At 40.2% G+C, this 25,413-nt stretch overlaps 2 protein-coding genes and 1 pseudogene across 2 annotated transcripts; 1 reads left to right on the forward strand and 2 right to left on the reverse strand.

Moving 5' to 3' along the window:
* Positions 1-3,691: 3,691 nt before the first annotated feature.
* On the reverse strand, positions 3,692-4,895 carry LOC134217007 (putative nuclease HARBI1; annotated as a pseudogene).
* Positions 4,896-5,250: 355 nt separating this feature from the next.
* Positions 5,251-7,519, forward strand: LOC134212855 (mitochondrial import inner membrane translocase subunit Tim21). Its single transcript, XM_062691094.1, has 3 exons — positions 5,251-5,394; positions 6,633-7,173; positions 7,235-7,519. The coding sequence occupies exons 2-3, from the start codon at positions 6,634-6,636 to the stop codon at positions 7,370-7,372; spliced, it is 678 nt and encodes a 225-aa protein (XP_062547078.1). The 5' UTR covers positions 5,251-5,394; position 6,633; the 3' UTR covers positions 7,373-7,519.
* LOC134212853 (transmembrane protein 231) lies at positions 7,505-25,342 on the reverse strand. Its single transcript, XM_062691090.1, has 3 exons — positions 25,016-25,342; positions 24,816-24,947; positions 7,505-8,080 (listed from the first exon to the last, which is right to left on the reverse strand). Exons 1-3 carry the CDS (start codon positions 25,340-25,342, stop codon positions 7,547-7,549), a joined length of 993 nt encoding a protein of 330 aa, XP_062547074.1. The 3' UTR covers positions 7,505-7,546.
* Between the last annotated feature and the right edge of the window lie 71 nt (positions 25,343-25,413).

Genomic DNA, 25,413 nt, shown 5'->3' on the forward strand with positions numbered 1-25,413 from the left:
AAATCCTAGATTATTATTTAAGATAAATACCAGAAAGTACTTCCAGAGTTATTCGTGGAGGAACTTCTGGAGGAATTCATTAAGGAACTGCTAAGGAATTACTGGAAGAACTTTCAGAAGAATTCCTGAAGTCTCCGGAGGAGTTCTAGGAGGAACTTCCAAAGGAATTATTGGAGGAACTTCCAGAGGAATTTCTGGAGAAACTTCCAAAAGAATTCTTGAAGGAATTCCTAAGGAACTTCCGGAGGAATTCTTGGAGGATTTTTCGGTGGAATTTTTGGAGGAAAATCTGAAGGAGTTCTTGGAGGAACTTTAAGAAGAACTTCCGGAGGAATTCCTAGAAAAACTTCCAGAGAAATATCTGGAAAACTTCCGGAGGTATTCTTGGAGAAAAATCCAGAGGAATTCTTGGATGAACTTCCGGAGAAATACCTGGAATAACTTCCAGACGAATACTTTGAGAAGCTTCTGGAGGAATACCAGGAGGGACTCCCAGAGGAATTTCTGCAGGATCTTCCGGAGGAATTCCTAGATGATTATTTTAGATAATTACCAGAAGGAACTTCCGGAGTTATACGTGGAGGAACTTCCGGAGGAATTCGTAGAGGAACTGCTAGAGGAATTTCTGGATAAACTTCCGGTTGAATTACTGGAACAACTTCCGGAAGAATTCCTGAAATCACTTTCATGGGAATTATAGGAGGAACTTCCAAAGGAATTCTTGGAGGAACTACCAGAGGAATTTTTGAGAAACTTCCGAAGGAATTCTTGAAGGCATTCCTTAAGGAACTTTCTACGGAATTCTTGGAGAATTTTTCGGTGGAATTCTTGGAGCAACTTCCGTAGGAATTCTTGGAGGAACTCTAAGATGAACTTCAGGAGGAATTTCTAGAAAAAAATCAGAGAAATATCTGGAAAACTTCCGGTAGAATTCTTGGAGGAATTCCGGAGCAAATCTTAGAGGAATACTTTGAGAAGGCATTCCTTAAGGAACTTTCTACGGAATTCTTGGAGAATTTTTCGGTGGAATTCTTGGAGCAACTTCCGTAGGAATTCTTGGAGGAACTCTAAGATGAACTTCGGGAGGAATTTCTAGAAAAAAATTCAGAGAAATATCTGGAAAACTTCCGGTAGAATTCTTGGAGGGAATTCCGGAGCAAATCTTAGAGGAATACTTTGAGAAGCTTCTGGAGGAAAGAGGAACTCCCGGAGGTTTTCGTGGAGGAAATTTTGGAGGAATTTCTGAAGGAACTTTCAGAGGAATTCTTTGAAGAACTTTCATAGAAATTGCTGGAAAACCCTCCTGAGGAATTGAATGAAGGAATTCTCTTAGGATTTCTTAGAGTAAAATCTGGAGGAATTCCTAGAGCAACTTCCGGAGGAATACCTGAAGGAACTTCCGGAGGAATTCCTAGAGGAACTTCCAGAGTAATTCTTGAAGAAATTCCTGAAGGAACTTCCGGAGATTTCGTGAAGGAACTTTCAAAGGAATTTCTGGAGAAACTTCCAGAGGTATTCCTGGAGTGATTTCAGGAGTAACTCCTGAGCAAATTCCGGAGGAATACCTGACGGAACTTCCGGAGGAATTCTAGGAGGAACTTCCAGAGGAATTCTTGAAGGAATTCCCTGAAGGAACTACCAGAGGAATTCTTGAATACCTTTCGATGGAATTTTTGGAGGAATTCTTGAAAGGTCTTTCGATGGAATTTTTGGAGGAACTTCCGTAAGAGTTCTTGGAGGAACTTTAAGTAGATCTTCCGGACGAATTCCTAGAAAAACTTCCAGATAAATACCTGGAGGAACTTCCGGAGGTATTCTCGGAGGAAAGTCCGGAGGAATTTTTGGAGGAACTTCCTCAGGGATACCTGAAAGAACTTCCAGGAAAGAGGAATACTTTGTGAAGCTTTTGGAGAAATGAAATACCTTGAGGAACTCTCAGAAGAATTCCTGCAGGATCTTCTGGAGAAATTCGTAGATGATTATTTCAGATAAATACCAGGAGGAACTTCCGGAGTTTTTCTGGAGGAGCTTCTGGAGGAATTCTTGGAGGAACCTCCAGGGGAATTTCTGGAGATGCTTCCAGAGGTATTCCTGAAGGGAATTCCTAAAAAATTCCTGGAGCAAATTTCGGATAAATTCCTGAAGGAACTTTCGGAGGAATTCTATCAGGTAATTCCAGAGTAATTCTTGGAAGAACTTCCAGAAGCATCTATGTAGAAACTTCCGGAGGAATTCTTGAAGGAATTCCTGAAGGAACTATCGGAGGAATTTTTAGAGGATATTTCGGTGAAACTTTTATAGGAAATCTTGGAAGAACTTTGAGAAGAGCTTCAGGAGGAATTCCTAGAAAAACTTCCAGAGAAATACCTGGAGGTATTGTTTGAGGATATTCCGGTGGAACTGTTTGAGGATCTTCCGGATGCATACCTCGAAGAACTTCCGGAGGAGTACTTGGAGAATCTTCTCGCGGAGTACTTGGAATGACTCCCAGAGGAATTCCTGCAGGATCTTCCGGAGAAATTCCTAGATGATTATTTAGATAAACACCAGTAGGAACTTCCGGTGTTATTCGTGGAGAAACTTCCGGAGGAATTCTTGGAGTTACTTCCAAAGGAATTTCTTGAGAATCTTCCGGAAGAATTCCTGGAACAATTTCCGGAGGAATTCGTGAAGTCCGGAGGAATTCTAGGATGAACTTCCAGAGGAATTCTTTGAGGAACTTTCAGAGGAATTCTTGGAGAAACTTCCTGAGGAATTCTTGAAGGAATTTCTGAAGAAACTTCCGGAGGAAATCTTGAAGGATCTTTCGATGGATTTTTTTGAGGAACTTTAAAAAGAACTTCCGGAGGAATACCTTAAGAAGCTTCTGGAGAAATGCCAGGAGGGACTCCCAGAGGAATTCCTGCAGGATCTTTCGGAGAAATTCCTAGATGTTTATTTCAGATAAATACCAGGATGAGCTTCCAGATTAATTGTTGGAGGAAATTCCAGAGGAATTTCTAGAGAAACTTACGGAGAAATTCCTGGAGTTAACTCCGGAGGAACTCCTGGAGCCACTTCCGGAGGAATTCTTGGAGGAACTTCCAGAAGAATTTCAGGATAAACGTCCGCAGGAATTTTTGAAGGAATTCTTGAAAGAACTTCCGGAGGAATTCTTGGAGAATCTTTCGGTGGAAATTTTGGAGGAACTTCCGTAGGAATTCTTGGAGGAACTTTTGAAGTAATTCTTAGATAAGCAATCCGAAGGATATCCTGGAGAAATTCCGGAAGAAATCCCCGGAGAAACTTAAGGAGGAATATCTGGAGAAGCTTTCGGAGGAACTTCCTGAGAGATTCCTGGAGGATCTTCCGGAGAAATTCCTTAATGATTATCCAGGCAAATACCAGGAGGAACTTCCAGAGGTAATCGATGATGAAGTTCTGGAGAAATTCATGGAGGAACTTCCGGAAGAATTAATGGAGAAATTGATGTATTATCTTTCGAAAAAAATCTTATCTAAGACCACGTAGTAGCAACATGTGAACATCCATAAATAACGTAAACCTTAGAGACGTTTATCAGTTATTTGAACTGTAACTAGGTGCATTCATGTATTTCAGAACATTCATAAGACTGCACGATACAGAATTAGTTAAATACACAGCACCTTACTTCAAAACTTAATCGGTTTCAAAACTCAATGATGGACAATTTTGGTTTTATTCTGAGATTTATAGAGGTACTTTATTCATCTACTGCTACATGACTCGATCTGCTAAGCAATACAGCAATTGCATCCCTTCTGTTACGTCCACGAATTCGTATATCGCCAATTTCATTGGCACCAACATTATTCGCATCGCCAGCATCATCTTCATCATAGTCGAAGTCTTCATCTTGGAGATATTTAGCAACATTATGCAGTATAAAACAGGCTAGAACCATTGACGGTACGATGTGTAATCATACGTACAGTGTTCTGTAGAAGGGAAATCTTCTTTTAATTTGGCCAAAAACCCTTTCAATAACAACGCGTTCCCGACAGAAAATTTTGTTGTAGTTAACACGGACTACAGTATCCGGATTTCTATATGGTGTCATAATCCATGGAGCAATTGCATAACCTTCATCACCCAGAAGTAGTGCTCCTGAAGTATTTTCAAACATGGTTCTATAGACGTCTGAATTCTTCCAGATCCTAGAATCGTGAACCGATCCTGGCCAAGAACAATCGATACTGGTGATGACGTCGTTTGCATCACATGTAGCTTGGACGTTGAATGATGCTAATCCTTTCCTGTTGATGAACTCATCTGGATGCCTATGAGGTCGTTCGATTTTAACATGGGTGCAATCGATAGCTCCAATTGCATTCAGGATTTTCCCTTGCGGCTCCAACTACGTTTGGCCTCCACGGAACTCATTTTCGGTGGATGGAAATTTAATCCACTCATTTGATTTTTCAATTATTTTCTGACAAACATGCCAAATAGTTTTGCACACTGTTGTTTGATGGACACCGACATCTTCTCCAACACCAACCTGAAAATATATTTGATGCGACTTGTAAGTTTTTTTTGTCTTTATTTAAGAGACTTGCAGCCCGAGGCTGGCTCGTCTCCGCAAAACTTGTAAGTTTAAAATGTTGTATTTAGATTAAGATTAGAAACACCCTACGTACCTGACATCCCGGGCCACCTATATATCGTACGAAAATTTTCATGTTCAGTACATTACTCAATCTACCTCCTCTTGTACCTCTCGGGCATTAAGAAAATGATCGGATAGCCATTCGACATTTTCGCGTGAAAACTCGATAAAGTGGTTTAAAATTATCACGATCCCCACGACGTACACAGAATATCTTCTCATTTCTCATGTTTACATTAATAAATAAAGCGGTGTTCAAATTCATTTTACCATTAAAAGTTGAAAGTATTTTCTCAAATTTCACTATCACTTCGGCAAATAAACAAACAAATTCAATTGTAGCAACCTCCGCAGCTGCCTACCGTAGAAAACAGTAAAAGCTACTTTTATTCATACCAAATTGATTGTTTGTAGTATGTTCGAAAGATGTAGTGTAGTGAAGTCTCTGTTATTCATGCGAATAAGTTCCACAAGTGACGTTTACTACCCAAAATGTAGTAAACTCAAACTTACTACTTTTTATTCATACGACCCAATATTGAGTTGATTTTTGCGGTTCCCTTGTTGGTTTTCTGCGTGCGTAATGTTGGGAAGCATGTAATATTTGTATGATCCCTCAACAAAGCTGTCATTGTTTTGAAGTACTAGATTGTCTTTTTTTGCTTCTGATCAGTTCAAAACAAAAGTGCGGTTGAGTTTTAATTTTTTTGCAATTTCAGCGAAAAATTAAGTAGTATTTTTAAGCAAATATAATAATTAATCATGTAAGTACATTATATAATAATAATGCGTTGGTTCTTCATTGATAACATTATTTGATTTCTAAGAAAAACAATTTTAATACGATGATGATAATTGACTAAAAAGCCGGGTCAAGTCAAACTTATTTATATAATTTTTAATCTGCATTTCAATGGCAAAATAACTGGATATTAAATATGTATTAACATGTTTTAATTTTTCATCTTAAGTGGAGGGAACGGTTTTTCCTAGAAATAAAAACGCGCCTAACACCTAATAATCAAAAAATAAAAATTACTTATCAAAGGCGAGCTTGTCTCGAACGTCTTGGGGAAGCCTTGAATCCCAAAAGATGTGGATAAAATAAATGAAAATATGGTCTGTTAGTTAAAGCAAAAACTTTGAATATTAAAGCACCAATTATCAGTATAAGCTATTACAGAATCTGATAGATTACGGATTTTGATTTTATGATGAATGAGATAAATATTACCGAGATAACCCTATAACGTGCTTTATGGCAGTAGTTTTTTTTTTTTCAAAATGGTACAACGGAAATCTGTAACTATACACGAACATCTCTATATAAGAAGGTGGGACATTGTGGGGTTGGATTTTTCACATTCGACCCATTAAAACCAAAGTCCAACCAAGATGGTACATTTAAGTACCATTTAAGAATAGAGGTAATAAACTATAGAGGAAGAATGTCGCTTTCGTCGCTGGCGAAACATCTTTTGCTGGCGCTAAATGTCAACGAACAAGCTCGCTGGGGGTAGGGGTGGGTGTGGCCCCATGCCCCCTCAAATCTTATGTACCAATTTGGAGCCCTCTTCGGGCTAAATCCGGCCGTGTGTGTCTACCCAATATGTTTGGGAAAAAGATCAAAGTATACCTCAGCGACAATCTCATCTATGGTTGATTACCGCTATTTATTTGAGCAATACTTTCGCGGGTGGCTTTTGATCCTAATCTTCCAATTTGTGTGTACAGTATACTTCAACCACAAACCTCAACTCAACATCAAGTTTCCCTAAGCAAAGTTCCTAAAAAACTGCCTTAACCTGACGAAAGACCACCACGGATAAGGGAACATCCATAAATTATGTTACGCTTAGAGTAGGGAGGGGGGTTGCCTGAAGTTTTTTGTCTTTTTTATTGAACAATTTTCTCAAAAATCGTTTCGTGTATAATTGTATATTTGAATAACCATCTGATTCATATTTCCTTATCCTTACCCAACTTTCGTGCCCATTTCCAGTATGTCCCTGTTAACCCTGCGCCCACTGCTGGCTAGGAACCGCTTTGGCCCTCTTGCCCTAATCCGCATGGTCGGAACCATTCCTGTGCTCAAACAAAGCCGGTGCTATGCGACGGCTAAAAGAGAAAGTGCCGAGTCCACGTCTCTGTCGGCTGCCACTGATAGGGCAGACGTTTCCACCGATGTCCGGCCCCTGGGAGAGCGTGTCAAGGAGAATACTAAAACCGCCAGCTATATGGGGGTGATTCTGCTAGGAGTCGGGGTGACTAGTGTGCTGTTCTACGCAATCTTCAAGGAGCTGTTCTCGTCTAACAGTCCGAACAATATCTACACGGAGGCGCTGGAGCGAGTAAAGGATGAGCCAAAGGTGAAAGATGCTCTGGGTGCTCCGATCAAAGGGTTCGGAGAGGAAAGCCGGCGAGGTAGAAGGAATCATGTGGCGCACACGTCCTATGTGCGCGATGGTGTTCAATACATTAGGATGCAGTTTTATGTTCAAGGGATTAGAAATAAAGCAACCGTGCATTTAGAAAAGAGAATGGTAAGTTAAAAGGTATCAACTTTGAGATTGATATTGAACTTTTGTTTTTCGCATATCGTAGAATGATTCCGGAGACTATGAGTACCGATATCTTTTTGTTCAGCTGGATTATTATCCGCACAGTACAATTATTCTGGAGGATAACCGCCTGCAGCAGGATGCTTTGAAATCTCTTCCGAGTTTGCAAACCATTGTTTGAACAGTATCAACAAGATTCTGTTGAAAAAAAAAACTTTGATACGTCTTCTTTGTAAATATGTTAGGTTTTTAATGTTCAATACGCTACTTTGGGAAAGAAATGGAGATTTCTTTTTACAACAACTGAGTATCATTTATTCATAAACAAGTATTTCCTTTATTACATGCCGAAAGCCTACGCTATTTTGTTCTTCCATGGAGTAACCATCATCGCCCGAATCCAGTAACCATCGAACAGCCAATCTTTCAGCTTATCCGCCATCCACAGGAACACAACCAGCACCGAACAGTACTGAACCCAAAATTGGGCCACCTTTTGCCACAGGGAAGCATTATACATCAAAGCAGTCTTTTGGCTATCTTCCCCGCCGATCATCAGTTCAACTCTTATTGTGATGACGCCACTTCCGTCCCGACTCCACTGGGTGCGTGTTTGCTCGAATTCAAAGAAAGCGGCGTTCGACAATTCAATTTTATGCAAGATGGACTCTGGGAAAAACTGATCGACGGTGGTGAAGTTCTCATTCGGATGGAAGTTATGGTTGAAATGTGTTTTGATGTTCCGCATAAAGAAGGGACACTGCAGCGAAGCGGATTGACTTGCTCGGAGGTGGCCAAGATGCGAAATGGTGCCGGACTTGAAGGGTTGCATTGGGGGGATTTGTTTGCTGAGAGAAACCAGGGCAGGAATAGAAAAGTGGCAGTTGCTCTGGAATAAAAAATATCAAACAAATAGAAGGATTAGTATAAATGTTGCTCATCTGGGTTCATTTTGGTAAAATTAGGCAGTGAAAATTTCAATTATTTCAGTTACGTTAACGTTATTAATGTTTTTGCTTTGTTAATCCGGTGGAAAATTTCGAAACATTTAAACAGATGATACTGAAACAGAAATTTAATGCCACAATAGTCGGTTCGCGACAAACAAAAACACTGAGTGCCGAACGGTCAAAAGGCGCCAAAAGGAAGCAGTGGAGGTTCACCCGCTGAACTGTAGCGAGAAGTCAATGCGCTAGTTGGCAAGCGTAAACGCAACAGGAAGTCCCCTGGCCCGGATAGAATAGGGTAGGAATCAGCGTGTGATTTTTAACACCCCAGCGTGTCAAACGGTGAGCAGCAAGCCATGACTCGGGTTCTTCTTGTCAGATGTCCGTGGCGTGCAAACGGACCAACGGAGAGCTACTGTCATCGCATTTTGCTCCAGCCATTTGGGGCCACACATTTTGGCGATCCTGCCAGGTTATTTTTGGATGCTGACGCTGATTTCAAAAGTTGAGTTGAATATAAGTGATTAATGTGCCGATGTGTTAGAATATTTTGATGGTTTAAAAAAAATCACAAGGCAAGGTGGTTTGTTTGGACAAAAGGTCGAAAGAACAAAAAGACAAGAAATGAGAGGGGACTTGTTAGTAGTGAAAAGAGAGATGCAAGAGAATGATAGTAGTGATCATAGATAAATGAGAAGTGGAAGTGAGAAGTAAAAAATGAGAAGTGAGAAGTGGAGAGGAAGAAATAAGAAGTAAAAGGTGACAAGTGAGAAATGTGATGTGAGAAGTGAGGAACGGAGAAGTAAGAAGTGAGATGAAATAAGAAGTGAAAAGGAAGAAAGAAGAAAGGAGGAAACATGTATAGTAAGAAAGTAAAAGAAAAGAAGAGGAGAAAGATAAAAGAAAGAAAGGAGAAGGAATATAAAAGAAGGAAAAAAGGAAAAAAGGAAAATAGAAGAAGGAAGGAAGAAGAAGGAGAGAAGACACCATGAAGCAAAACAAAAGAAAGAAGGAGAAAACAAGTAACAGGAAGAAATGAGGTACAAAGTAAAGAGAAATAAGGAAGTAAGAAGGAAGAAAGAAGAAATAAAGAAGAAAGATGGAAAAAATAAGGAACAAAGAAGAGAGAAATAAGGAAGAAAGAAAGATGAAAGAAGGAAGTAAGGAAGAAAGAAGGATTGAAGAAGGAAGAAAGAGAAAAAGAATGAAAGAAAAAAATAGAGAGAAGCACAGGAAACAAGAAGAAAGAAGAAAGAAAGAAGGGAGAAAGAAGGAAGAAAAAGAGAAGGAAGAGAGAATAAAGAAGGAAAACAGGAGGAAAAAACAAGAAAGAAAGTAGGAAGAAAGAAGGAAAAAGGAGGAAGAAAGAAAGTAGAAAGAAGAAATAAAGACGGAAGAAAGAAAGAAGAAAAACGGAAGAAAGGAAGAAAGTATGAAAAAAGAAAGAAGAAAAACGGAAGAAAAGACGAAAAGAGGTTTCGAAACGAGCCAGCCCAGGGCTAAAAGTCTCGCTAATAAAGACAAAAAAAAAAGAAAATAGGATGGAAGGAAGAACAAACAAAAAAAACCTGATTAATCCACCTAGCGGTGATGGTGCCTTTCTCGTGCATTATAAAAATAGTATTTTGGCCATTACTCTTGAGCCCATAGTCCGATCTGACCAATTTTCAATCGGAAACAATGGTAGAGTATCCTGCGTCGAATGCAACTTGTTGCAAGTAAATCGGTTAAGGATAAGTGCCTGAAAAATGAGTGACATTTTTTACTCATTTTTTTATAAAAAAGAGTGGTATTTTGGCCATAACTTCCAAGCCCATAGTCCGATTTGACCAATTTTCAATAGGAAACAATGGTAGAGTATCCTGCGTCGAATGCAACTTGCGAGTAAATCGGTTAAGGATAAGTACCTAAAAAATGAGTGACATTTTTTTTGGGTTGGTGCGCACAGACACACACACATACACACACACACACACACACACACACACACACACACACAGACATCACCTCAATTCGTCGAGCTGAGTCGATCGGTATATAACACTATGGGTCTCCGGGCCTTCTATAAAAAGTTTGTTTTTGGAGCGATCATATAGCCTTTACGTATACTTAGTATACGAGAAAGGCAAAAAGGAAGAGAGAAGCAAAAAAAAGAGTAAAAAAGGAAGAAAGTAAAAAGAAATAAGGAAGAAAAACAGAAAAAACAAAAAGGAAGAAAAGAAAGGGGAGAGAGAAAGAAGAAAGAGAAGAAATAAGGAAGAAAGGAGGAAAAAAGAAAAAAGAAGAAAGAAAGAAGAAAGCAAGTAGGAAAAAAAGACAAATGAACTCTTACTCACTTTTTCTCACTCACTCATTCACTCACCCACTATCACTCACTTCCATTCACTCCCACTTAATCACTCACTGTATCACTCACACTCTCGCTCACTCACTCAATCTCACACCCACTTATTCTCATTCACTCACTCAATCTCACACATACACACTCATTCTCACTCACTCACTAATTCCCACCCAATCACTCACTTTCACTCAATCACTCGTTCACTCACTCACTCTCACTCACTCATTAACTAACTCTTACTCTCACTTTGACTCACTCACTCTCCCACTAAGTCACCCTCACACGCTTAAAGTAAATTACACATCGCATGAATAATTTTCACACATGACGACGATGACACGAGAGAATAGCAATCTGTGTGAAAATTATGTGTAAGACATGCACAGTCGCTGTGTAATGTCTTTTATTATTTTAATATGTGTAAGAAACTTTGCTTCGAACTGTCAAGTCCATTTTGACATGCACCGGCATGCACCGCAACGAAACCCGAATAAAAATTACAGTAGAATATCAATACAATTTATTGTAACACTACTATTAATAACATTAAATTGGCAATAGATTATATTGTAAATGAACCCATAGAAATACATTAGAATGCGTTGTTATGAACCATTCACTCAAATGTAAATGAAGTTTTCGCAATAGAATGTACGGGTTGTTAAGTATCGTAACAATACAAAATCTGATATTTTTCCATACATTTTTTTCGTCACACAATAGAGTGTATGGTTAATATATTGTTGAAATATCCGATCAAAACTGTTCAAAATACATTGGATTGTATTGTATTTGTATAGTAAAACAATACGATTTTTGATTTCTCAGTTGTGACAGCTTTACTGTTCAACAATGCAATTTAAAGGGAAAAAATACATATTTGGCGCTTTGAGGCAAGTATTGTTATATAGTTTATATGCAATGTAAAGAATCGTTTCAAAAGTTATCAATGTATGAATCTTATGTACGAAAATGTTTTAAAAACAATTGCAAGTATGGTTACATTAGAGAAATATGTTGATGTATTGTATCCTCAGTGTGGATGCAATCTGTGTAACTATCAAGAAACAATATATCCTATTGTATACCGTACATTGTATGGTAATTCAATTGTTTTCACTATTGAACCAATAGTACATTTTTATCCGGGAAATGACTTTTTCTGTGGATTTTCGTTTTGTTTCGATACGATACAACTAAAATGTGCGACTATAAACATCGCACTTTAGTTTGGTCATATCGAAACAAATGGGGACTCTGAAATAGTATCAAAATGTTGCGATAATTTTCAATTTTCATGAAAAAATATAATTGAGGTTAGGTCCGTTTTCCGACCGCTCTGTCACTGTGTGAAATGAACTCATCGGAAATCGTTCACCGTCAATTACACTAAAATGAGTAACATGGCGTTTACTCATAATATGTGTTGTTCCAGGTTAGGCCCGTTTTGTGTGAACGAAACACAAAATTGTGTGAATGACTTTAAGCGTGCACTCACTTACTCTCACTCACACGCTCACTCTCTTTTTTCTCTTTTTCACTCTCCCACTCAATCTCTCACACTTATCCCCTCCCTTTCTCCCGCTATATCTCCCTCTTCTCGCTATCTTTCCCTCTTGTCGCACGTATGTGTTTGTATAAAGGAATCCGAACCAAAACACAGAAGTGTAAACTCAAGCACGGTTCGCGGATACGCAGATTTTCAAAACCTGAAGAAAAATCCTAAAGTGTAAACCCAATCACGAAAAACGTTTTGACAGTGGAGACTTATCGGCGGAAAATTTTCCCTAACAAAACCCGGAGCAGAAACCCGTAACAAATCCCACGGATACGTTCTCCGAACTGTAAACCAGCCTTATGCTAGAGGATTTGTTTTGCCTTTTTTATGAGAAAAGAAGGGGAATGTGGGGTTTGAGTAAGCTGAATTAGGGTATAACTCCCAGAATGTGGATACTAAAACACACGTACAAAAAACATTCTGGGGTAGATGGTAAAAGTATTGCGTATGATGGCCACTTTAGCCATGCCCCGGGTTCTTCTTGTCAGATCTCCGTGGCGTGCACACGCACCCACGCAGAGCTGCTGTTATCGCCATTCGCTCCGGCCGTTTGGGGCCACACAACCTCCTGTATATTAAAGGTCGTCGAGAGGTTGGTTAATCGTAGACTGCGTGAAAAACTTGAGACTGACGGAAGATTTGGATTCCACTAACATACCTTCCGCTGGGGGTATGTGACCAGTTCGTACTTCGCTGGATTAGGGAGACGTATTCCGAAGCGCCTTCGACCAATGGAAGCACGTCGATCTATGCATATGCAGGGTTGTTACGACTACGCGGATTTCGCGGATTTGGCGCGGATTTACATAACAATTTTAAGGCTTCGCGCGGATTTGACGCGGATTCAGTTTTAGGTGATATAATGCTAGATCTAATGATGTTAGCATATGTTACTTGGAGCACTGACCACAGGAATTATTGTAAAAAAGCCGCTGCAATGCCATTTTGAATTTTCGAAACGATTCTCGGAAGGTTATCCACAGGAATTCACCAAAGAATGTCTGCAGAAATTTCTAAAGCGATTTCCACAAAAATTCACGAAGGAAATTCCGAATGTATTTCAGAAAGAATTTTTACAGATTCTGAGAGAAATTCCCGCAAAAATTCACGTAGCGATTTTCTCAGAAATTCCTGTAGCGATGATGACAGGAATTTCTTTAAACAATTATCAAAAATTGCGTCTAGATTTTAACGAAAGATTTTCCGGGAGTTTTTCCGCAGGAAGTCACCAATCAATTTCTGCACGAATGACCAAAGCGATTTCCGCAGGAAATAATGAAGAAATTTTCACATGTTGTCTCTGAAAATGTTCCATAGTTTGAATTGAAATTTGAATTTATGACAATATTTCCGAATGAATCTCCGATTAATTTCCCAAGGAAACTTTTGCAAGAATATCCGGAGGAATTTTCAAAGATATTCTCAGAAAAATTTCCTAGGCAATTTTGGAACGATTTCTGCGAAAGTTTCAAGAGCAGTTGGATTTTTGCAAAAAAAAATCCAAGATAATTTCCGCGGAACTTTCCAGAGTACTCACCGTAGAAATTTCCGGAATGAATGTGTGCACGAATAATGAATTTCTGCAGGAATTTTTGCAGATATTCTTGGAGATTTTAGTTGAAATTCTAGGAGTTCTTGCACGAAAATCACGAAAAAATGTAAATTGGCGGAATTTTCTACATGAACTCATAGACAAACTTGTCACAAGAATTGAAGAAGGAATTTCCGCACAAATTCCGGACTAATATTTGCAGTAGTTTTCGTTCATTATTCTACCCCGAAGAAATTTCTGGTGATTTTTTAAAATATTTGTTTCTTGAAACAAATTTAAATAATTGAGATTATATTCAATTAATTGTGATACCCAAAATTGATATTTCACGTATATTCGAAAAGTCAGTTCTGGATCGCGTGGATTTGGCACGGAATAGATTTCATGTCGCGCGGAAATGGCGCGGATTTGATTTTGGTCGGCGCGGATTTGGCGCGGAAAATATTTCAGGATCTCCGTAACAACCCTGCATATGCACAACATGTTACTGGCAGCACTGCCCGTCGCGATGCACCCATGGATGACACAGGAGAGGTCGGAATGGCGCAAACTGCATAGTGTCAAAACTGATTTCGCATCTTTGTCAAGTTCGCCCGGTTCGAATCAGTTCAACGGAAGTAAAAAAAACGAAGCAAAACTTTATTTCCGATAGGAAACGTTTTCGCTTCAGACGTAGCTAGAAGAGTAAATTCGCGCAGTGTTTCGTAGTTGAAAATTAGATAGATTAGAAACAAGACTCTGTTTGAATTGGACACCTGTTTATTCCAGTGGCGATCTGGATCTATTCGAATCTATAAAGTCAAACTAGCCGAAAACCGTAAGCTTGTAGAATTTGCTGCTTTTTTTCTAATCTAACCTATAAACACCTAACACAGGAATACGCGTGGGAGATCAGCGATTCTGTAGGAATCGAATAATCGAGTGTTTTGTAGACCGATTGATGTAAGACCATAAACTATTATCTTTGTAAAGTTCCTAAACAAAATTTGAATTACAGCTAGAAGCATTGCAAACATAAACTAGTGTTTGTACTAGCTCTAAGGAAGTCGGTGCCCATTCCCATCTCGGTTGACGGAACACAACATGTGATAGATTTAGTTCGGAAACTTATTGGAGGGTAATCACTCCCTTCGGTGGGGTTTGATCCCACGAAACCAGTACGCTAGATGGGTGCTTTCCCTACTAAGCTACGAAGGACCTTCGTCGTCCTCCGAAGCTTAGTGGGTACTGAGGAAACCAAGTTCCCAGCACCAGGCACGTAGCCGAACTCTCGCAATCCATTTTCAGAACTAACTCTCTCATATGTATTTTTGTACAAATGCCAACCAAGTAGAATGAATGTTTAGGGTCTGTCTCATTTGGATAATTAAACTGAAATTAAACTTAAAAGTGACATTTCAATAATTCTCGGGTACTTATTCAAAAGGACGTATGTGATTTTGTAAACAAAGATTCAAACGTCGTTTTGTCCAATCTGATGGCACTCCCACGCAAACCAACACCACCAACAGGTAGCCGAAGGCTTCCCCTACCTGTCTGAGGTGATGGTTTGCGTGGGAGTACTATGAGATTGGACAAATCGACGTTTGAATCTTTGTTTACAAAATCACATACGTCCTTTTGAATAAGTACCCGAGAATTATCGAATAACCCTGCTCGCAGAGCAAGATTACTTTTGACAGATATCGAATCATTTTGCATCGATGTCTTATTGGAATTGCTGGGTAGCACCAGCCATTCTTATGACCGGGTTATTTGTTAATTTCCGAACTGTCACTTTTAAGTTTAATTCTCCAAATGAGACAGACCCTTAGTATTGTCTGGCTCCTTCACACGTGCTCATCAGCAAATGCGCTCGATAAAGTAAGGTTGTGTGAGATTGTGCCAGCTGGCCGTCAGATCCGTCAGATCGCAGCTTAGTGTTCATTAAGCACTTCCACAGTTATTAACTGCGAGTTTTCTAAGCCAGCTTGCCATTTTTGCATTCGTATATCATGATGCTAACACGATGATATTTTTATGCCCAAGGAAAATTGCCTAGAAAGGGACCGGGAATCGAACCCAGCCACCCTCAGCATGGTCTTGCTTTCTAGCCGCGCGTCTTACCGCACGGCTAAGGAGGGCCCTCAATGCAGTGGCGATAATTGGGTCCTAAAATGAAGAACCGATATTCGATTTTCTTTCAGGGAACGACGAAGTTAATCATCCTGAACGCGTCAGTTTTTCTTTTGACTCAAAAATCGAAAGGAACATTGTTTAATCTGAAATTTAAAAATAGATGAAAAATGTTTCCTCGACATTTTCAGTCTTGTTTGATACGGAATAATATTATTCAATCACACTAGCAAAACACCGAAGGGCACTTGACTCAACCTTTGACAGTTAATACACAGACAAACAGACGTAACACTAGAGAAATTTCCATCGACCATGACTTCAACGATCAATTTGAATTTGATCGATTGCGCGTTTCACAACTAGAGGCGCTAGCGTCGTAATGCTTCGAGTTTGACATTTCACTCCAGCGCCTTCTGGTGACAATGTCATACGAAACATTGTTTCGTGCAACATGGTCGCAAGGTGGTGGTAGAGGAGTTGGGCGATGGATTTTTCTGAAAAATGTTCAAACTGTTACGTCTGTTTGTCTGTGGTTAATATATGGGCCTGACGTTTTGGGATGATGATTGATTCGTTCTGAAATTCATAATAACAAATTTGTTATTTAACGTATGTATGTTTACTTTAGCTGTATGATTGTTTGATACAGTTAGGTAAAATATTGCACTAGAGCGTTATAAAAACTACTGGTTTTACCAAGGTGGTGAAATATAGTACATCTACGCTACGCCAAACAGGTGCTTAGTAGAGAAAGTCCTGGTTTCGTGGGATCAACCCCCACCGAAAGGAGTGGTTAATTTTTTTACCGAGATCTCAGCAATTTGTTCAACTTTTACCGAGACAAACAGCAACAACAACTTTAACCGAGATTCGCACAGCCGAGCCCCAGCATACATGTTTTTCGCCGAGATTCATGTCAAAGATGCTAAAAATTGGTCGAAAATCAGCTAACAAACGTTATTTTCACCGGGATATCAATTCTTATTTTTCTGGGCATGCGGCTGTGCGGATTTTTGCCGAGCTGCAGAATTAAAAACTGAGTGTGTGGTCCCGCTGGGGTCTTTTCTGGCGTGAAAATTCTTCCGAATTATTACGCATCCTTGGGATTTGCTCCAGAAGTTCAGCAACATTTTCATCGAGATATTATTTGAAAATTTCTTCGAGGAATTCTTCGAAATTTTCTCGAAATGTTCTTCGGCATTTAAATTCTTCGGATTTTTTTTTCTCAATTTTCTCGTCAAATTCTCGTCAAATTTTTCTTGAGATATTCTTTGAACGTCGGCAAATTCTTCGGAATTTGCACGGCAAGTGTTTAGAAAATTCCTCAGGGAACTCTTTGGGAGTTAAGTCGGCAAATTCTTTCGTCAAAATTTTCTCGACAAATTCTTTGGGATTTCCTCGGCACATTCTTCCCCATTTTCTCGATAAATAATAGTTTGAAATAATTTGAAATTTCGTAGAGTAAATCTTCGTAATTTCCGTCCGGAAATTCTCCGGGATTACTTTGGCAAAATCCTCGGGATTTCCCCGGGAAATCTTCCAATATTTGGTTTGGGAATTTTTCGTGAATTCCTCGGTAAATTCTTCAAAATTATGAGGTTATGAACCCAGCTAGTGAGGATTCCGTGGAAATCCTCAGGGAGGAACCAGAATTCTTCATTAGGAACCTTCATGTATGGATGTATCTGGACGCTATGGGAGATACTCCACTCCTTGATGGAAGATGTTCCTTGATCGGCTGTGGAAAAAAGCGAAGTTCGAAGAAGTGAACAAGAAGGCCAAATTCATGTTTATAGGTTTTCCTTTCGGAGACGATTGTTCAAGGTTATCCGAACCTCGAAGCGGATGTGTAATAAGCTTGAATTAGAGATTAATGAAAACGAATCTATTTGGAGCCATTTGGTGTGTTTCGACGACCTTATTGGACATCTACAGGGGGCTAAAGTGGAACTGAAAGAGTTTGACATGGTAGTCACATTGTTCGGGATGTTTCAAGATTCATACGACCCATTGATAACTGCCCTGGATAATCACGGTGTCGATGATCCAACGCTACACGTGGTGAAGCAACAGCTTTTTTCTTAAAGAAGAAGTGAAAGAAAACAAGCGTTATCAAGAAGACTTGTGCAGGCTCAATAAGCCGCTTTAAAATACAACCAAGATAATACGACTCGATACGATCGGCAACAACCTTGGCGATGAATTAAGGACCACGATTGAAGGCTTGGAACATGGAATTGTAAGTCGCTAGGGTATGCGACAAGATAATCTACGATGAATTACATCCCCACAACTTCGACGTCGTGGCGCTGCAGGAGATTTGTTGGACAGGACACAAAGTGTGGAAAAGCGTGCATCGAGCGGCTAGCTTCTACCAAAGCTGTGGCACCACAAACGAGCTGGGATCCGGCTTCATAGTTTTGAGCAAGATGAGCCAACGTGTGTTTGGGTGGCAGCCAATCAACGCAAGGATGTGCAAACTGGGGATAAAAGACCGTTTCTTCAACTATAGCATCATCAACGTGCACTGCCCACACGAAGGGAGTCCCGACGACGAGAAAGAAGCGTTCTATGCACAGCTGGAGCAGACATACGATGGATGCCCACTGCGGGACGTCAAAATCGTCATCGGCGACATGAATGCTCAGGCAGGAAGGGAGGAAATGCATACACCGGTCATCGGGCCGGATAGTCTCCATACCGTATCGAACGACAACGGCCAACGATGCATAAACTTTGCAGCTTCCCGCGGAATAGTAGTCCGGAGCACATTCATCCCCCGCAAGAATATCCACAAGGCCACATGGAAATCACCTTATCAAGAAACGGAAAACCAAATCGACCACGTTCATTAAGCGGCTACAAGACGGTAGACTAGCCCAAGACTACGCGCAGCAGCTGGAAGTGGCACTCCCAACGGAAGAGCAGCTAGGCGCAGCGTCTTTTGAAGATGGCTGGAGAGATATTCGATCCCGAGCAGCACAAGTCAGACGAAAATGGTTGCGGCAACTTAATTGTGACTGAATCTGGTTACATATGAGTTGCAATATCTTATGTGAAACATATGTGCTACTAGGGATCTGCCATTGGAAGCACCGCAACCGCTGCACTTGGAAAGGTGCCCCCGGATCAAATAAACGACTGTTATGATGGCGAATGTGAGCAGTTAGTTGAAGAGAAGAATACAGCATAAGTGAGGTTGTTGCAACACCGCACGAGGGCGAACGAGGCATGCAGCACTACGAAGAGCACCTGAATGGCGATGTGGCAGACAACGGTGGCGGTATGGTCATGAACCTAGGAGCAAGCGCGCAGGACATACGACTACCGGCTCCGAATCTCCAGGAAATCCAGGAGGAGATTGGCCGACTGAAAAACAACAAAGCCCCTGGAGTTGAGCAACTACCAGGAGAGCTGTTTAAATATAGTGGTGAGGCACTGGCTAGAGCGCTGCACTGGGTAATTACCAAGGTTTGGGAGGATGACGTACTGCCGTAGGAGTGGATGGAAGGTGTCGTGTGTCTCATCTACAAAAAGGGCGATAAGCTGGATTGTAGCAACTACCGCGCATTCACATTGCTGAACGCTGCCTACAAAGTACTCTCCCAAATCTTATGCCGCCGAGTAACACCAATCGCAAGAGAGTTCGTAGGGCAGTACCAGGCGGGATTTATGGGTGAACGCACTACCACAGACCAGGTGTTCGCCGTACGTCAGGTATTGCAGAAATGCCGCGAATACAACGTGCCCACACATCATATATTTGTCGACTTCAAAGCTGCATATGATACAATCGATCGGGACCAGCTATGGCAGCTAATGCACGAAAACGGATTTCCGGATAAACTGATGCGGTTGATCAAAGCGACGATGGGTCGGGTGATGTGCGTAGTTCGAGTTTCAGAGGCATTCTCGAGTCTCTTCGAAACGCGTAGAGGGTTACGGCAAGGTGATGGTCTTTCGTGTCTGCTATTCAACATCGCTTTGGAGGGAGTAATACGAAGGGCAGGGATTAACACGAGTGGTACGATTTTCACGAAGTCCGTCCAGTTATTTGGTTTCGCCGACGACATTGATATTATGGCACGTAACTTTGAGAGTTCACCGCCGTACCAAACTGACTATCTACAAAACGCTTATTTAGACCGGTAGTTCTCTACGGACACGAGACCTGGACCATGCTCGTAGAAGACCAACGCGCACTCGGAGTTTTCGAAAGGAAAGTGCTGCGTACTATCTGGGGTGGGGTGCAGATGACGGACGGTACGTGGAGGAGGCGAATGAACCACGAGTTGCATCAGCTGTTGGGAGAACCATCCATCGTTCACACCGCGACGACTGCGGTGGGCCGGGCGCGTAGCCAGACTGTCGGACAGTAATTCGGTGAAAATGATTCTCGTCAACGATCCGACGGGAACAAGAAGGCGAGGTGCACAGCGAGCAAGGTGGATCGATCAAGTGGAGAACGATTTGCGGACCCTCCGCAGACTGCGGGGTTGGCAACGTGCGGCCATGGACCGATGCGGCACAGGCCACTTCGGCGTTAGTCTGATAATAAATAAACAAATACATATATTAAAATATTAACACATTAACCACTTGGATTTAACTCACCTTTTGAAATCAGTGTCAGGATCCAAAAAATAACATGGTTCTTCTTCTTCTTATTGGCATTACATCCCCACACTGGGACAGAGCCGCCTCGCAGCTTAGTGTTCATTAAGCACTTCCACAGTTATTAACTGCAAGGTTTCTAAGCCAAGTTACCATTTTTGCATTCGTATATCATGAGGCTAACACGATGATACTTTTATGCTCAGGGAAGTCGAGACAATATCCAATCCGAAAATTGTCAAGACTGGCACCGGGAATCGAACCCAGCCACCCTCGGCATGGTCTTGCTTTGTAGCCGCGCGTCTTACCGCACGACTAAGGAGGGCCCCAAAAATAACATGATAGCACAGACAAACAGACATAACACTCGTCAAACTTCCATCGTTCACTGATTTACTGGTCAATTCAAATAATCATTAGTTGGCCAATCGATCACTCGTGGCGCGCACATCGGATTTGCTCGAGTTTGACGTTTGCTCACTATCGCCATCTGGTTCGTGATTTGCTCAACTAACTGAAATCAACAGATGTCGTTAGTGTTTGAACGACGATGAATTTGATGAGTAAATGTTCAATGTGTTATGTCTGTTTGTCTGTGATGATAGGATCGCCAAAATGTGTGGCCTCAAATGTGCACGCAACGAAGATCTGACAAGAAGACGCCGAGTCATGGCTTACTGCTCACCGTTTGACACGCTGAGGTGTTGATGTATGATCACACGCTGATGGTAATTTACTAGAACCCATAGGCGTAACTAGAATCTCGATCTAGAGGGGGGCATGGCACCAGCTGGTGGGATGTAATTTTCAAAGGCCATTTAAAGCACTGTGCGCATGGATTGCAATAGAAATTGTTTGACTAATGTCGAATTCGTTTTTAAAAAGTTCCAACCTAGGTTGGAACCAGTTCCAACCTAAGTGCTGTCAAAGTGTTTTTTTATTCGTTCAGGTTGGAACTAGGTTCGCACTAGTTCCAACCCCAAAGCTGTCGGGTTCGCACTGTGTTGTTTCACGGTTTCGCACCGGGTTCACCAATACAACTGTACTTCAACTGTCAAAACCATGTGAGTGGGTGGGACTGGGCGGAATAAACAAGTAGAAGGGAAAAACGAAACTGTCTGTTATTCAAATAAAATGCGCGTTGAAATTTTTTTCCAGGGTTTTTGTTATATTTGTTATTGTAGTTTTAAATGAAATTAATCCGGTACTATTGTCTAGATTCAGTTTTAAAAACAATTGTTGAAGAAGTTATTCATAAGTTCATTCAGGGTTTTTTTTTCTCACAGATTGTGTCCTAAATTAAGGACGGTGGATGGAATTAGTTTGGGAATTCCCCTTGAAACCCGTTAACAAAATCCGCTAAGAATTGTCAGAAAAATATATTTGAAGAAAACCGAATAGAATTCTTTCTTAAATAATACCCAGAATTTCTTTTGAAATTCTTCCAAAAACTCTTTTGCGCGTTTCAGAATTTAATTCCAGTAATCCTTTCTTGAATTCATTGGCGATATCTTTCAGGTAATCAATTTTTTTTCCAAGAGATCCCTTCCCTTTCTTTAGGAAATCCTTTAGCAATATCTTTGAATACTGTTTCAGGATTTTTTCTGAAAGTTGCTTTAGGAATTAGTTTGAAGGAATCCCTCTGAAAGTTCTTTGAGGAATTTCTCCGGAAGTTCCTTGAGGAATTCCTCCGGAAGTTTATTGAGAAATTCCTTCGGAAGGTCTTTAAGGAATTCCTCTGGAAGTTCCTTGAAGAATTCCTCCGGAAGTTCCTTGAGGAATTCTTCCGGAAGCTCCTTGAGGAATTCCTCTGGAAGTGGAGGAACTCTCCCGGAAGTTCTTGGAGGAGTTCTACCGGAAGTTCTTTCAAGAAATTCTCCGCAAAATCCTCCAGGAATTCCCCCGGAAGTCCTTCACGAGTTTCACCGGAAGCTAAAACAGAAATTCTTACGGAAGCTCCTTCAGGAAGCAGGAAGTTTTTCGAAGAAACTCCTGGATGAATTAATGGAGGAATTCCTTAATGAACTTTCGGAGGAAATCCTGAAGGAACTTTCTGAGGAAATCCTGAAGAAACCTTCGGATGAATCCTTCAAGGAACTTTCTGAGGATTCCTTCATGGAACTTCCGGAAAAATCGTCAAGGAACTTTCGTAGGATTTCTTCAAGGAACATGTAGAGATGAAACCTGCAGAGGAATTCCTGAAGGAACTTCCGAAGAAAATATTCCCGAGGTGTGAGGCTACCTTTATCAGAAGGGGTGGCGAGGAAAAAAAATTGCGTTTCCTGGAGAATTTTTATCACATGCTTCTCAGTGTGTTCCAAGAAAAAAAAACTTGCAGAAATACGTTGTGATTGGAATTTCAATTTGATTTATTAGATGAATTCTTGTAGAATAGAAAATCTTCTATGCGGAATTCTTGGTATAAAAATGTGCACGGGATTATAGAATATAATTAAATACATATATCCGCCGCCCAAAAGTAAATTGTTAATGGAATTTGATAATGGCAATAATCAGTTCACGCACTTAAATATTTTTATTTATCATGATCTGATTAGTCAAGGCCAACGCACTGCCAGTGCACTGGATGTCCTGGATCATATGTTTCGAATCAAAACAAACACGATGCTACGCACACCAACATATCCAATGACAGATGGAACTCAAAATGTTTTTTTATTCAGGGTTCGGGTTGGCACTGACCCAGGTTTAAAAACGAATTCGACATAAGTTTATCGCTCATTCGTCCTAGAACTAACATAAAAAAAATCGCGAATGATACAATTGATTTCCAATGATGCTGTGATTGCTTCAAAACGCTGAGTCTGTGTCAACTTGTCTTCTTCATGTTACTAAATGTGGATAAGTGTGTAATCTAAGATTCAAGAATCTTCTTCGAATTATCTATAAATGAAATTCGATATGAGTATATTTATGAAAGTTTTCAAGCATTTCCATGAGTATTCATGCAATTCCAAAATGATATGTGCTGAAATAGTTAAGTACCGATGAACACATATTTGGAATCCTAAAGTGTTTTTTATGAGTCATAAATTCCATGAGTCATAAAATTATGAGTCATAAATCAAATTCCAGAATAACATAGGGTTTTTGTAGTTACTGACGTTAGGAAGAGGCTTTATTATGGTTTTCTGAATAGGTGAGAGATTTCTCTGCAAAAATCAAAGAGACTTGAGAAGCAACCAAATCGATCTGAATTGTGCTGCAAAAGAAATGTTTTCTGATACGAACTGGTTTCCAAATCTTTTTTTTTATCATAAAAAAAACAAATTCTAACTAAAGCAGACACAAAAGAGTTTTCCGATGATCCTTATGAAATCGCCAAAAAATTAAATAGAACAAGATCTTTTGAGGATTATAAAAATATTTCTTTAATGCAATCTCTGTTGTGAGTGCGAAGGTTGCCTAAGTTTTGTCGTAATACTTTCAATGGAATGCGTTGTTAATTTTTCTGTCATTGTAACAAAGATTCTTAAGTTTTATAATTTTATATCTTTCTGTGCCAGAATTATATAGCAAGAGCAAAAAGCTCCATAGGAATTTGATCAACTGTTTTGCGGCATACCTTGCGATTAACTCGAAGATTTTCGAAGGAATGGTCGTTCGAAATTTCATTGACCGGATTTGTGTACATGTGCTCATTTTGATGTAGTTGCTTCAGTCTTTTTTGAAGCGGATGGTAGTTTAATAGAACAGAAATATTTATATCTTAATACAATTATGTTTTTATGTTTCTGTGACCAGGATACTAGTCAAACAAATGCAGAACAAATTTATTATTTTAAGCTAGCAACTGAATTAGAAGCGGCATTGATTTTAGCTTAAAAATCGAGAAAATGTTCCCGGGGGTCCAACCTTAATATTTCGATGCTTTGCTGAACAAATGGTCATAGATGTGATAAGATGTGATAACGCAACAAAAAATATGTTTATAGAATTCATAATCAAAATTAAGAAATATGTAGGAAATATGTATATGAAATAAAAACTGACTAAGTTGGAATTACTTTTCAAAATTTTCTGGGGGGGGGGGGATGGGGGGTGCACAAGTAGGTCTGGAGGGGGCCAACACAACCAATCACATGCTACGGCGCTGCCCGTCATACTATAGGTGCTAAAATAGACGCTACATCCATTTGCTATGACTTCACTTTGGCAGAACGTTCCTCATGAGCATACATTTGGATACGGATTTATAGCTACAAAGGGTTTTTCATTGCTTTTGAACTTTTGGAAATGTGACAGGAAAATCAAACGCAGATAAAAATATCTGCCGCAATCCTTTTCAAATTCAGACATGCGTAACCTAAAAATATCAAAGTATGTAAATTATATAAAATTCACTTTACATCGACAATTTTCAAAAATAACAATATCTTAACCGAAACCCAAAACCCAAAATCACCTATTTGCCTATTAATGCAACACTATTATAACCAGTTATAATAAATCAATATGATTGTCAATTACCTCTACTTCTGCATCCAAAAAGAAATAGAACGTATAGAACGCCAGTCCCATTGAGTCATCAGCCAAACTGACCGTAACGGATGCACTCAGCTTATCTATTTTACCATCCATGTTGGTGTCGTCCGCCGTTGCCTGCAAATTGACGATCGGGCTTTGGTTTGATTCAAGAGGAGCTGCTTTGCTGCACACCGCAAACTCACCTTGACTGCATTGCATTCCTGGTACCGTTCGGTTAGAATGTTGTACGACTCGAACGAGCTGCATGTGATCGGCTGGTGATTGACTTCGCCTGGGCCATCCACCATTTCCGCTAAAAAGAGATATTGGTAGCTGAAGCGTACTTTGGGTTGTTCGTGCACTAGCCGATAGCGATCCCATAGTGTTCCCGGATTGATGAACGATATGACACAGTAGGGAAGAACCAGAGATAGGAGAACCACTAAGGCGATTGCAAGCGTTGAAAAGGAGCAAAGGTGGTTTTGGTAGAGGACGTAAATTGATTTCCGGTGCAGGCTGAAGAGCTGCATGGTGGCTAAAACTTGTTTTAATTTTATTTCTATAATAACAAGAATCAAAGTAGCAACGCAATCGTTTGGTC

Source organism: Armigeres subalbatus, chromosome 2 (genome assembly GCF_024139115.2).
Source record: "Armigeres subalbatus isolate Guangzhou_Male chromosome 2, GZ_Asu_2, whole genome shotgun sequence".
NCBI classification, from domain to species: domain Eukaryota; kingdom Metazoa; phylum Arthropoda; class Insecta; order Diptera; family Culicidae; genus Armigeres; species Armigeres subalbatus.

Bases quoted from the DNA above. Each gene is read 5' to 3' on its own strand.
- LOC134212855 (XM_062691094.1), top strand. From the start codon at position 6,634: ATGTCCCTGTTAACCCTGCGCCCACTGCTGGCTAGGAACCGCTTTGGC. The intron at 7,174-7,234 runs GTAAGTTAAAAG...CGCATATCGTAG, and splicing joins TGCATTTAGAAAAGAGAATG to AATGATTCCGGAGACTATGA.
- LOC134212853 (XM_062691090.1), bottom strand. From the start codon at position 25,342: ATGCAGCTCTTCAGCCTGCACCGGAAATCAATTTACGTCCTCTACCAA. The intron at 24,948-25,015 runs GTGAGTTTGCGG...GTCAATTTGCAG, and splicing joins AGGAATGCAATGCAGTCAAG to GCAACGGCGGACGACACCAA. The intron at 8,081-24,815 runs GTAATTGACAAT...TTTTTATTCCAG, and splicing joins TTTTGGATGCAGAAGTAGAG to AGCAACTGCCACTTTTCTAT.